The sequence below is a fragment of the Nicotiana sylvestris genome, chromosome 11 (genome assembly GCF_000393655.2).
Source record: "Nicotiana sylvestris chromosome 11, ASM39365v2, whole genome shotgun sequence".
In the NCBI taxonomy this organism is placed as follows: Eukaryota; Viridiplantae; Streptophyta; class Magnoliopsida; order Solanales; family Solanaceae; genus Nicotiana; species Nicotiana sylvestris.
The window spans coordinates 86,364,008-86,378,573 of record NC_091067.1 but is presented as its reverse complement, the minus strand read 5'-3'; the positions used below and the strand labels follow the sequence as shown (position 1 = coordinate 86,378,573).

General features: G+C 35.8%; 1 protein-coding gene and 1 long non-coding RNA gene across 3 annotated transcripts in view; one reads left to right on the top strand and one right to left on the bottom strand.

Annotated features, from left to right (window-relative positions):
• The window catches only part of LOC104249681 (uncharacterized), a 33,169-nt gene extending 32,654 nt beyond the window's left edge, over positions 1-515 (bottom strand). Inside the window, exons 1-2 of one of the 2 annotated variants that reach the window (XM_070162852.1) lie at positions 350-515; positions 38-142 (exon numbers count right to left, since the gene is read on the bottom strand). In XM_070162852.1, coding sequence (XP_070018953.1) covers positions 38-136 — 99 coding nt within the window. In that variant the 5' untranslated portion in view covers positions 137-142; positions 350-515. Of the gene's footprint in view, positions 1-37; positions 319-349 lie in introns of those variants that run through there. The other variant, XM_070162853.1, reaches the window with a different exon arrangement.
• A 181-nt stretch (positions 516-696) lies between these two features.
• On the top strand, positions 697-14,318 carry LOC138882393 (uncharacterized). Its single transcript, XR_011404002.1, has 4 exons — positions 697-988; positions 1,762-1,860; positions 1,994-2,079; positions 14,065-14,318. It is a non-coding gene; the product is annotated as an uncharacterized lncRNA (long non-coding RNA).
• The last annotated feature ends 248 nt before the right edge of the window (positions 14,319-14,566 follow it).

Genomic DNA, 14,566 nt, shown 5'->3' with positions numbered 1-14,566 from the left:
AAATAGAAGAAGAAACAAATTAAAGCCATCTACACACCTTAAATTCACGTTGGCTACTAATTTTTGCCCTTGTTCTTGCTCTCAAGTGCGTTTTCCATTGATTTTGCTCCCAGCCGACTATATTTGCTCCCAGCATTCTACCCTGTTAGAAGAAGAAGACACCGAACTTTTACAAATTTTGTGCCCTAGGATAAATAATTAAGTGGTATTCAACAACGGAATTAGCTACGGCTTATTTCCGTCGCTAATAATGATATTATTGTTTACTAGATATAACATTATCGACGGAAATTTCAGTAGCAAGGAGCTTAAAAAAATTTTGATAAAGAAATTAAACATAGCGACGGACATTTCGTTGCTAATTCCGTCGTTGTAGGTAAATAAATTTTGTCGCTCAGGTTTTGTCGCTAAATCTGTAGCTATATTGAGGGCGCCAATATTTAGCAACGATTTTTCGATTTCGTCGCTATATTATATGCTAATTATTTTTTGGCTTTTTTGGCAGCGAAACTATTATTCCGTAGCCAATCCGTCGCTAAACAACTTTTTGAGGATTGGGTCCTTTTTACGATAAGATACAAATTGCCCAATAATTGAGTAATGTTCGGTCTGTGTCATATCTACAATAATATAAAAATACAGTTCAACTGACTAATTTATGTTTCTCAGCAAAAAGGATGGGCCTTTTCTATTTCCAAGAAATGTCAACTCCAAATAACACTCGTGGTTCTACAGGAACCACTAACGAAAATAATTAATATGCATTTAGGAAGGAAAGATAATATCTTTATAAGAAAAACTTCTTTCATGATATTTTCTTCACTTTCTCCTCCAATCAAGCAAATCATGTTAAAGTACCATTATCTCGTTCATCTTAATTATTAACTATATATATATCTTCCTTTTTCTTTCTTCTTCATTCACAAAGAAAACATTCAGTAGTTGCAGTTTGATTCAATGGCTTCATCAAGCAGCCTTCAACCTGATGGTATGCATCTCTCTCTCTCTCAGACTCTCTAGAGACATGCACAGCGGCAGAGTTATATAGAGTCAAAATAGTCCAACTGAATCCCTTTCGCTAAAATATACTCCCTCCGTTTCAATTTATGTAAACTTATTTCCTTTTTGGTCCGTGCCAAAAAGAATGATCTCTTTCCTTATTTGAAAACAATTTACCTTTATGCAATGATTTATAGCCACACAAAATATATGTGTCTCGTTATACACCACAAGTTCAAAAGTCTTCTCTCTTTTCTTAAACTACGTGCCCAGTCAAATGAGTTCACATAAATTGAAACGGAGGGAGTATATTATAGCGTGCAAAATAGGAATAGTAATAAGTTTTTTTATTTTTTATTATGGACATATAAACTGTTGAATCTCTTTGACATAAACGAAGATTCTAGTATAAAGACTGTGTGAGTTCAAAAATCATTTTAAGTCAAATGTTCAAATACAAAAGTGTGCTTTTTACAACAACAACAACTCAGTATAATTCCACATAGTGGAGTATACAATCCCACTTAGTTGGGTCTGGGGAGGGTAAGTGTGTACGCAGACCTTACACCCATCCTGGGGTAGAGAGGCTGTTTCCAAATAGACCCCCGGCATCCTTCCCTCCAAGAATTTCCCACCTTGTTCTTGGGGAGACTCGAATTCACAATCTCTTGGTTAGAAGTGGAGGTTGCTTGCCATCAGAACCCCTCTTGTCTTAAACGTGTGCCTTTTTGGTATTGAGAAAACATATGCATGTGCCTGCAGGGATGGGAAATCATGACCAGCTTACTCCTTTAGAAAAACATGTAATGTTCTTTGATATCAACAAAGATGGAATAATATAGCCTTGGGAAACATATCTAGGTGTGCACTTTTTCTCTATTTTTTTTAATTATTATTTATGGTAAATTTGATAGTTTCCTTTAATTTTCTTTCTAATTATTTTTTTTTCTTTCAGGAATTTTCTTACTATATTTATGATTTATCATCTGTTCAGGTTTCAGAAAACTGGGACGTAATATTTTCCGCTCACTTTTGGCTGCTGTTCTCATTCATCTTGTTCTCAGTCACAAGACTCGACCGGTAATTCGAATCTCTCTCTATCTCTATGCATTTATTTTTCGTAGTCTAGATTCTAACTAGTCCTCATTATATGACATTACTTTCTTCTTCCCATTTTATGTAATACTCCAATGTAGGGCGGCAAACGGACGGGACGGGTCGAAAACGGGTAATGAAAAAACGGATAAATTATCCGATCTGATCCGATCCATATTTAATATGGATAAAAAACGGGTTAACCGGCGGATAATATGAGTAACCATCTTATCCATGACTTCATGAATATGATCACTTTTGGGATAATTCCTAGTCTCTCAAACTTGAGGAACCCCAGTTTGAGATTTTATAAATGTAAAAGTTAAACGCGTTAGTTATTCATTTTCTAAATGAATAATATGGTTCTTATTCATATTTGATCCGTTTTTAAAAAGTTTATTATCCAACCCATTTTTAGTAGATAATATGGATGGTTAACTGTTTTTTTTTAACCATTTTTCCACCTCTACTCCAAATTTATTTGGCACCAAACTTAAGAAAAAGAAAAGAAGATTTTTTGAATTAAAATAAGATATATGTAATTGTGTGATATAAACCATCTCGTTAAGAGTAAAATATCAAATTTAAATGAAATTATTTTAAATATAAAAAAAATTCATCTTTTTGGAAATGTTTCATAAAAATAGACATTTGCCCCAATTTATATGATAATTTTCACTTTCGAGATTTAAACTTCTTAATTTTGATCATGGACATCGTATTTTTAAATTTTTAAAAATAAAATTTATATATTTAAAAATTACGTAAAAAGTGTTGTAAGTTACATTAATTAATAATTTAAAATATTTAAAAAGTATATAAAAATTATGATCAAAAGAATAATTCGTTTGACTTTCGAAATCCAAACACCTTTAGGAAAAATTGGGACAGAGGAAGTTTAATTACTGAGTTTGATGGTGGAATACAATAGAGAAAGGTTAAATTAAAATCAGTCATGCAAGTACATATAAACATGCAGATGAATTAAATATTTATCACCATGTTCTATTTGCTATGACATAAGTAATTTTCAATGACGACAAACAATCTCTTTGATCTCTTGTCAGTATTTAGATGGAATAAAATGATATTATTTGTGTAGTGGCACTTGCTATGTTATTATTAATTGAACGTGGGGTACCGATGCACACAAATAAGAGAGGATGACATATATATAGAATAATGCGAATAAGTTGGGGAGGGAGTCAGCGTATTATGACATAGTTAACTAAAAAAGTAAATTTTTTATAATAGTTTAATTTATACATAAGATGATCATACATCACAATATAATACGAGATAATACATATTTGTGATAACAATATTTTAAAGTGTTCTTGATTATGGGTGGTAAGAATATGGATTTGGGTGGAACTAGACCTCCAGCTTTCTGTTTGCGCATTATTACTATAGACTTGATATAACATCGACCGAAATATAAGCTAGCTATATTTGCCCTTCTATTTTAATTCTTCTAAATTAAAAAGAAAAACAGGTCAACAAATTGGGGGATTAGATTGTCTAGATTAGAGCTGGTGACAGAGGTAGACATGCAATGAATAGAGTTATATGATTGACTTTAATATTCTACGGCTAGTTGTTTCTAGCTAGTTCTTTTTTGTTCCTCAATTGCAATGCTAACACACCCACGGCGGGCGGCCGCTTGAGTTTTCTTTTCTTGATTTTTTCTTCTTTTTTTTTTTCCCGATTTCCTACTCGGTGGTACTCGCATTGCATGAGGTCTTATTAAATTTGGATTTATCTAGGAAAGTCTCATATTTAAGAGTAAAATATTCTTTAACAAAGACTACTTCATACTCAGGACTAGAATCGAAAAACTCTAATCAAGAATAAAGAAATACTTATCATTTCATCACAATCTTTGTTGGTTCTTTTGTTGGGTTTCCATAAAATACAAACAAAATCATAAAAAGAAGAAACTCTTATTCCCAATATGCAACGGAGATAGACTGTTGGTAGTACTATACTCAGTGAAAAAAAATATCCGGAGTAAAATATGAGGTTGCAATATGCAACGGAGATAGAGGTTTCTCAGCATGGCAAAGAAGAATAAGGGATATGCTCGTCCAACAAGGATTACACAAGGTACTGGATGTTGACACCAAAAAGTCTTATACCATAAAAGTTGAGGATTGGGTTGACTTGGATGAAAGGGCTGCTAGTGCAATCAGGTTGCACTTATCAGATGATGTGGTAAATAACATTATTGATGAAAACACCGCATGTGGAATTTGGACAAAGTTGGAAAGCCTATACATGTCCAAAACGCTGACAAATAAATTCTACCTCAAGAAGCAGCTATACACCCTACACATGGGTGAAGGTACGGATTTTTGTCACATTTAAATGTGTTTAGCAGACTAATCACACAACTCACCAATCTCGAAGTGAAAATCGAAGAAGAAGACAAAGCCATCTTGTTATTGAACTCATTGGCATCTTCATACGATAATTTGGCAACAACCATCTTGCACGGTAAGACTACCTTTGAGTCGAAAGATGTCACATCGGCTCTTCTACTCAATGAGAAGATGAGAAAGAATCCTGAAAATTAAGGACAAGCTCTCATCACAGAAGGTAGAGGCAGGAGTTATCAAAGAAGTTCGAGTAACTATGGTAGATCCAAAGCTCGTGAGAAATCTAAGAACCGATTCAAATGAAGAGATAGAAATTGCTACAATTGTGATCAACCAGGTCACTTCAAAAGAGATTGCCCAAATCCGTGGAAGGGCAAAGTTCAAAGCAGTGGTCAGAAGAATGACGATAACACAACCTACATGGTACAAAACAATGATAATGTTATCCTCTTTATAAATGAGGAAGAGGAATGCATGCACTTGTCAGGTCTAGAGTCGGAATGGGTGGTTGATACAACAAAATCTTGCCATGCTACACCCATAAAAGATCTCTTTTTGCAGATATGTAGCAAGTGATTTTGGCACTGTGGGAATGGGTAACACAAGTTACTCAAAGATTACGGGAATCGGTGACATTTGTATTGATACAAATGTTGGATGTACATTGGTTCTAAAGGATGTGCGGCATGTACCTGATTTGAGGATGAACTTGATCTCGAAAATTACTTTAGACCGAGATAGAAATGAGAACTATTTTGCAAATCAAAAGTGGAGACTCACCAAGGGATCATTGGTGATTGCAAAGGAATTTTCTTGTGGCACGTTATACAGGAAAAATGCAGAAATATGCCAAGGTAAATGGAACGCAGTACAAGATGAGATTTCTGCAGATTTGTGGCACAAAAGGATGAGTCATATGAGCGAGAAAGGATAGAAGATTCTTGCCAGGAAATCACTCATTTCTTATTCTAAAGTTACAACGGTAAAACCTTGTGACTACTGTTTATTTGGTAAGCAACATATAGTCTCATTTAAGACATCGTCTGAAAGAAAATTGAATATACTTGATTTGGTATATTCTGATATTTGTGACCCAATAGAAATTGAATCGATGGGCGGTAACAAACATTTTGTTACTTTTATTGATGATGCTTCATGAAAACTATGGGTTTATATTTCGAAACCTAAAGATCAGGTATTTTAAGTTTTCCAGAAGTTTCATGCTATGGTTGGAAAGGGAGACAGAGCAAAAGCTAAACCATCTCCGAAGTGACAATGAAGGTAAGTACACTTCAAGGGAATTTGAAGAGTACTATTCGAGCCATGGGATTAGACATGAAAAGACATTTTCTGGAACCCCACAACACAATGGCTTAGATAAAAAATGAACCATACCATTGTGGAGAAGGTGAGAAGCATGCTCAGAATGGCTAAACTACAAAATCATTCTGGGGTGAAGCAGTTCGGGCAGCCTGTTACCTGATCAATAGGAGTTCATCAGTTCCGTTGGCATTTGACATCCCAAAGAGAGTTTGGACTAACAAGGAGGTGTCCTACTCGCATCTGTGTTCGGTTGTAGAGCTTTTGTGCAAGTACCAAAGGAATAGAGAACAAAGCTAGATGATAAATCTGTTCCCTATATATTTATCGGATACGGAGATGAAGAGTTCAGATATAGATTATGGGGTTTTGTAAAGAAGAAGGTCATCAGAAGCAGAGATGTAGTCTTCTGAGAAAGTGAAGTTGGAACTGATTATGATATGTCAGAGAAGGCCAAGAATGGTACAATTCCTAACCTTGTTACCATTCCTTCTTCTTCTAACTATCCCACAAGTGCAAAAAGTACGACCGACGAGGTTCCCAAGCAGGGGGAGCGACCTAGTGAGGTTATTAAGTAGGGGGATCAACCTGATGATGATGTCGAGCAAGTGAGTACCCCACTCAAGAAGAATAAGAACCTCAATCTTGAATGAGATTAGAAAGGCCAAGGGTAGAGTCATACAGGTACCCTTCCATAGAGAATGTCCTTATTAGTGATGATGGAGAGCCAAAAAGTCTTAAGGAGGTGTTGTCTCATCCAGAAAAGAACCAATGAATGAAAGCCACGCAAGAAGAAATGAAATCTCTACAGAAAAATGGCATATACAAGCTGGTTGAACTTCCAAAGGGTAAAAGACCACTCAAATGCAAATGAGTCTTTAAACTCAAAAAAGATGAAAATGGCAAACTAGTTAGATACAAAGCTCGATTGGTGGTAAAAGGCTTTGAATAGAAGAAAGGTATTGATTTTGACAAAATTTTCTCACATGTTGTCAAAATGACTTCTATTCGAACAATTTTGATCTTAGCATCTAGCCTAGATCTTGATGTGGAGCAGTTGGACGTGAAAACTGCATTTCTCCATAAAGATTTGGAAGAGGAAATTTATATGGAGAATCCACAATGATTTGAAGTAGCTAGAAAGAAACACATGGTATGCAAATTGAATAAGAGTCTTTATGGGTTGAAACAAACACCAAGGCAATGGTACAAAAAGTTTGACTCATTCATGAAAAGTCAAACTTACATAAAGACATATTTTGATCTATATGTATACTTCAAAAGATTTTCTTACAACAATTTTTATTATTTTATTGTTGTATGTGGATGACATGTTAATTGTAGGGAAAGACAAGGAGTTGATCGCAAAGTTGAAGGGAAATTTGTCCAAGTCATTTTATATGAAGGACTTGGACCCAACACAACAAATTTCGGGTATGAAGATAGTTCGAGAGAGAACAAGTAGAAAGTTGTGGCTGTCTCAAGAAAAGTACATTGAACATGTACTGGAATGCTTCAACATGAAGAATGCTAAGCTAGTCAGCACACCTCTTTTTAGTCATCTGAAGTTAAACAAGAAGATGTGTCCTACAACAATAGAGGAAAAGGAAAGCATGACAAAATTTCCTTATTCCTCTGTCGTTAGAAGTTTGATGTATTCAATGGTATGTGTCACACCTCCTTTTTCTACCCGAAAAGGGGTATAAGAGAGTTTTTTCAATTAAAGTGACAATAATCGAAACAAAATTATTTATTTAAATTCAGAATTGCCACTTGGGATAATTTATGGTGTCCCAACCGGTTTAAAATTTTGAATCGAGGAAGTTTGACTCGGTTTTACAGTCCGCAAAATATAGAAATTCGGGTAAGAAATTCTGTTAACCCAGTAGAAGTGTTAGGCATTCTCGAGTTCCGTGGTTTTAGCATGGTCGCTCAAATATTATTGTTGGCCTAATTATCTAATTAATTACATATTTAGAGCCTATTGAATTTTCAAAATCGCTCTTAATCATTTATGGAATTAGGTTGGAACAAGTTGCGATGTCGCACACTCGTTTGTTTGGTACACATTGCGAATCGCATCACGGGAACCATACCCACGATCTACAACATCTTTAATTTCATTATTGTTCGGAGTTGGGGGGTCAAGTCACACCAACATGCACTCAAATTTTGAGATTAGGTATCATGACTATGCCACGGGAACTGTACCCACAGTTTTTCCCATTCCCACGGCATAAGACCTTTCGAACATCCAAGCAATCAGCTACCCTACTTAACTTTGTTAACTTAATATTCTATCACTATATTATCAATCCTAAAGCCTCGAAACCTTTATCTTTTAATAAGTTATTGCCAACGAAACTTCAAATTTACTAATAATTCATCCGAATATAAAATTACCTGAAAAGAAACACACAAACAATAATCACAAGAACCAAAAACACACAAACAAATTCTGCCAGGCATCACGAGCAAAAACGAAACATTAATTCAAAGATCAACAAAAAATATCAAAGAGAGATTAACAAAATTTCTGGAAGCATGGAATTAAGCCAAAATAGAAAAAAAAATTGAGGAATAAACCTCGAATAGATCTGAAATCTGACTGTCGGACAGTTGGCGATGCCAAACAATGGAACCGCGAACAAGATCTAAATCAAAAAACCTCGCCAGAACCTCATTGAACTCTAAAATGACTTCCTCACTACCTCCCTTTACTCATATCTGAGCGTTCGTTCAATTGTCTATCTCTCACTACGTTTTTTTAACCTTTTTTTTCCGACAAAAATCAAAGACACGAGAAGAGAAAGCAGAAACTTTTTCTCACTGTTGCTACTCTCATTTTGGACTGAAGATAGTCGCCGGTGGTCGCTGGTGTGAAATGACATGTGTAAAGAAAAGGGAGAGAGGTGTGAGGGTGCTGGTGCAACTTTTTTCTAGGTTGTTTTCTGGCTTGGACGCCGGTTGTTGTGAGACGAAAGTGAGGGTGGCTGATTTGTGTTAGTTTGGTCACTGGTTTGGTGAGAGATCCAGAAGCAACAACAACTATGGAGTGATCTATAAGTCTAGGGTATTTTTTCTTCTGTTGTTCATCTCCCTGCTTAGGTCGTATAGGGTTAGGTCTGTTGGTTCTTTTGTTTGAATAGGAGGGGCAATGACGGGGCTAGTTCTCAGGCGAGGGAGGGTGGCATTAGGTTGAGGAAGATGAAGGAGAAGGGTCCAAAAACGGCTGAAGCTTGGGCGTTCTCAGCTCTTAGGTCTTGTGTGTGAAGGGTGCTGAAGGTTGAAGATGAAACAACAGGAACGACTGGGAGATAGGTTTCTGCGGCTGTAGCTTGTTAGGCCTAGGTTTTTTTTACGTTGTGTCTAGGTCTTGAAAATGTGCGTTAGCATGTATAAGAAGAAGGGAGAGTGGCTCTTTGGGTTTGGGCTTTAAAATTGGGTCATCTCTTTGGACCTCTTCAATTAAGACCAAACAAAAATTAGCCTCAAATTTCGTACTCTTTCTTCTAAAGCAAGACTAAAAATACTACACTATTTACTAATTAATCCTACTTAAGTAAAAATAACTATTAAAATAAAACTAACCGTTAAGACAAACCTATTTTTGTAATTTTCATTTTTGTGACAAAATAAACTAGTTGAAATAGCGATATTAGGCCTAAACTAAACATTTAAATGCCTAAATATATAAAATATTGGGGAGGGTAAAAAATTACATGTCTACAGCTGCCCCTCTTTGACTGGAAATATGAAGAGTTTTTAGACAAAGAACTACAAGACATATTTTTTGACCCGACCCTTATTTAGAGAAACCAAAAACTAAGAAAAAGGAGAATGTGACCGAGCTCTAGTATATGAGCTGCCTACATATACTTAGCTATAAAGGAATCAGGCCACGTGTAGTTCAAAAGTAGGAACAATGATGGAGTACCGAGGTGGAGAGCCGATTGAGGTGTCGTCGAGGTTCCGGTCCGTGGTTCCTACCATTACATCAAAAATAAAAGGAAAAATTACAGTAAAAATAAAAGAAAAATACAAAATCCTATCTACTTCTTGTCTTGAGTCTTTCTTGAATCCCCACTTGCTCTTTAAACATGAAACAAAAAATTCACCCTGTTCTTCAGATGGGCATCCTGCTGACTTGATTTTGAAGAAAACTTGAAGTTGAGCCTGTTCTTCAGTCGGACATCCTGCTGCTTGCACTTGAAATAAACTTGAACTTGGAGTAGACTTGAGCTTGAAAACCTTGTTCCTCAGGCGGCTCGTGCTACTTCTGATTTGAATTAAAAATTGTCCCTATTCTCCAGGCGGGATCCTGCTGTCTTTGACTTGAATCTTGAAAATTGAAAGTTGACCCTGTTTTTTAGGAAGACTCCTACTGTCTTTGACTTGAATCTTGAAAACTGGAAGTTGACCTTGCTCTTCAGGCGGGATCCTCCTGCTTGATTTTGACTTGAACTTGAAAATCGAAAGTTGACCCTATTCTTCAGGCAGGCTCCTAATGCCTCTCTGACTTGAAATTGTAAACTGAAAGTTGACCCTCTTCTTCAGGTGGGTTCTCCTGATGCTTCTCTAACTTGAAATTGAAAATGGAACATGTTCTTCAGGCGGGCTCCTGATGCCTCCCTGACTTGAACTTGTAAACTGAAAGTTGACCCTGCTCTTCAGGCGGGATCCTCCTGCTTAATTTTGACTTGAATTTGAAAATTGAAAGTTGACCCTATTCTTCAGGCGGGCTCTTGATGCCTTTCTGACTTCAAATTGTAAAATGAAAGTTGACCCAGTTCTTCAGGCAGGATTCTCCTGATGCTTCTCTAACTTGAAATTGAAAACTGAACAAGTTCTTTAGGCGGGCTTCTGATGCCTCCCTGACTTGAACTTGTAAACTGAAAGTTGACCCTGTTCTTCAGGTGGGGTTCCCCTGACGCTTCTCTAACTTGCACTTGAAACCAATTTCTGAAATATTGACCCTCGTTCTCCAGGTGGGATCCTCCTGCTTGATCTCGAACGAAATTGAAAGTTGACCCCGTTCTTGTCACGATCCCAAATACCGATCGTGATGGCACCTATCACAGTACTAGGCAAGCCGACAACCCATAATCACAACCCGTTTATCAATGACATTAAGTCGTTTTTCTAACATAAGTCTTAACTGCGAAAATTCATTATAAGTAATAAACGGACAGAAATATGCAAAAGATCAACATAGGAGATACTACACAACCCAAACAATCTGGTGTCATGAGTCTAGAGCCTCTAATACATCACTGAACATCTAATACATCAAGTCTAGGAAATGTGAGAATAAACTGGATAGAGAGGAGAAGACAGGGTTGCAGATGCCATGCAGCTACCTTGTAATCTCCAGCGAACACCGAATCAGCAGAAAGCCCTCACTCTGCCCCTCAGGCACCTGGATCTGCACACAAGGTACAGGGAGTGTGAGCACGTGATTTTTGCCTCACAAGAACTACTCCAAAGGAAATCACAAATAATTTTTCTTTGTATATGATTTTGAATTTTTCGTGGCATTTTATCTGTGCATGTTTATTTTATTCTAATTAAAGAAAAATACAGAAAAATAGTAATATAGGTACATGTGCATTTAAGAATTAATGTTACATTTGCGTAAATAATTAATCATTGGTTTATATAAAAGGATAAAATACAAAAATAATATATATATATATATATATATATATATATATATATATATATATATATATATATATATATATATATATATATATATATAATTAATTAACCATAATTTGGATTAAAAGAAAATCACAAAAAAATATGCATATGTGTTTCTTGCCATTGTGTTGATTTTATTTAAATGTTTAATTTGTGTGTTAATTATTATAGGTGTTAAATAATATGTGTGTAGTTTTATTTTTTTGATTTTACAATTTGTTTAGGATTTTATTTAATTTTTAAGAAAAGGGAAAGAGTTCAAAAATATGAAGGAATTCAGATTGGGCCAGTTTTTTAAAAGAAAAATCAGGCCCAAAATCACACCCCATGCCCCAGTCCAATCCAACCCGTCTCCAGCCTCTATCAAACGACGCCGTTTCGAGCGTCTCAATCTGGACCGTTGATCTCGGATGATCAAACGGTCCCAAAGATGTGACCAAACCGACCCCTGACCTATTACCCGGTTAAGCCCGACCCCCCTGTTTAAACCAAACGACATCGTGTGGTTTAACCCCTTTCATCCTGGCCATTGATCTTAATAGATCTAATGGTTAAGATCAAAACAACCCCTCACTATATAAGCCTAAATCCTTAACCCACCCCCAAAGCCATACCCCCAATTTCCCACCTTCATCTCTGATATTCACAGACCAGATGAACCCCGCCTGCAACCACCGTCAACCACCCACCGGAAATTGCCTCACGGCGGTTCCGGTGGTCGAAACGACCCCAACTTAACACCCCCGACTCCTCTTGACCTCTCCGTTCCAAATCTGTAACCTATATCCCTCGAATCAGGCCCTAACGTCTCGAATCTTCGATCAAAGTTTGGCCTGAAAACTCACCCTTTTCCAATGGCTTCCAAATCAACACCATAGCTTCTCCTGACCACCCTCACCATGGATCTGACAATCGTTTGTTTTGAATCTTCCTAAAATTCCTCGAATCTTCTTTTGAAGGTTCGAGCCGAACATGAACTTGCCAGATTTATTTCAGATTCATACTAGGTGACCCCCAAGCTTCCTTCACCCCTAAACCACTCTTGATTCCCTTCAAATCTGCCCAGAAATGTTTTAACCCTAAATCCGAGAAAAAATGGAACCCTAAAATTTCAAATCATGGAATTTGTCCGATTAAATGAAGGTTTGGGGTCTAATGGACCTTAATCGAAGTATTCTCAAATTAGAATACTTCGATTCAGGTCCGTTCGACCTCAATAAGGTTCAAATCGATTCAAGATTAGGACATATTTTGGGTTTGAAGATTCAAAGGTATTTTCCCTATTTTTCTTTTGTACTCTATGTATATATTATTGCCTGTTGTAGTAATCCGTATAATTTTCCTATTATTTTTTTTACTTAATTCTGTCTCATATCCACTAGACCCGTTTATTCGATCAAATTCTAGCATTGTTTCTGTTTGTTGTAATTGCTATGAGTTACAATGTGTGTAATCGATTTAATTAAGTTCGTCGATTAGTTATTTTATTATAAGTCCATGTTCCTATTATTGTAGATTGAAACAGCCTGTTTATTTATTTTGTATTGACTGTTATCGTTTGTTTTAGGTAGTCAGTTAAATTAGTTCTCGTCAATTAATGCACTCTTGTTTGTTAAAACAGAAAGTTTGTCAAACGTTGTTGTGTATATTTGATCCGTGGCCATTTGGTTTCAGGACATTGTCATCCTAATGACAATGAACTTGCATTCCTGATGTTTGCATTCATGTGCATATTGATAAATTATTTCAGTTTCAGTTTTAAGGATTTTGTTAAGTTCTATGTTGTGATTAAGTCTAGATTGATTTAATTCCAAGTTCATTTGTTCCAATTAATTTCTAACCTTAATCCTTCAGTAATCAGAAATAAGTTTGGTTACAGTTGAAAGTCAGTTTTAATTTTCAAATCTTTGTTAAAGATGAAAACAGATTTCAGATTTAAAAGGCTGTAATGCAGTAGTGTTTGTGTTAAAAGGGCAGTAATATTAAGGGTTTTCAGGGGCAATTTGGGATTGAAACAATTAAGTTCTTATTTTAGTATTAGTGCTTTGTTAATGGGGTTATTAATTAATACATTAGTGGGGGACAACAGAAAATGGGGAGTTTGATTAATTGAAAATGCAGACTTAGTGCCATTTGAGTGGAGAAATCTGTTTTTGAAAAGAAAAAAGGGGTCGGGCACTAATCTGGAAAAAGGAGGGGGGCAGATTTATATAAAAGGGGGTTGCTCACTGATTTTGGAGACCATACGGAAAGAGAGAAAAAAATCTGGAAAATACTGGAAAAGAAAGGAAAAAAATTCAGAAAGTAAAAATCAGAACTTTTACACTAAGAGTTAGAGTGTTAAGGCTGAACTTTTACATTAAGAGTTTCAGGCTGCTTTTCTTGAGTGTTTAACAAATCAGAATACTGTGTCCTTGCATCTGCCTGTGTTTTATTTTGGTACTGCTGGTTTTCAGTTTTAGTATTTCCTGGACTTAATGGTTGTTGCTGTACTGCTGTGTTGCTGTGTATGCTACTGCTGCTTTCTGCACTGATCCTCCTCTTCTTCTCTTTGCTTTTCAAATACCAGGTACACAAATTGATACACTGGTTCTTGTAGGTTAAAACTTGAAGCATGAATACAAAGAAGTGAAGAGTTGAAGTTTTAAATTCATTATAGTTGTTTATTTATTTGTATACGTATTAGAATACCTTTTTCATTAGAATCATGTAAGTGTTTATTTATGTATAACTGGACATGCCTTTTTGCAATAGTTTAGTAAGAAAACTGCCCATGTATGTTTAGTTAAAAGGATTGATGATATAGTAACTCTTGTTCTGTTACTTCAGTATTATCTGTTAAATAGCATATATCAAAAGCATGTTAGGCCATTTAGATTATTATCAAACATTTAATAGTTATCTCATGGAACAAATGGCCTGTTTCGGAAACTGATAGGAACATTGTTTAATTAGATACAAATAGTTAATTTAATACATGTAAATGGTTTAAAAAAAATATTAATAAGATTTCCAAGTTCTTACATTCCAGTAGAACACCACTTTAAATTTGAAGAAACTTGTTAATAAGA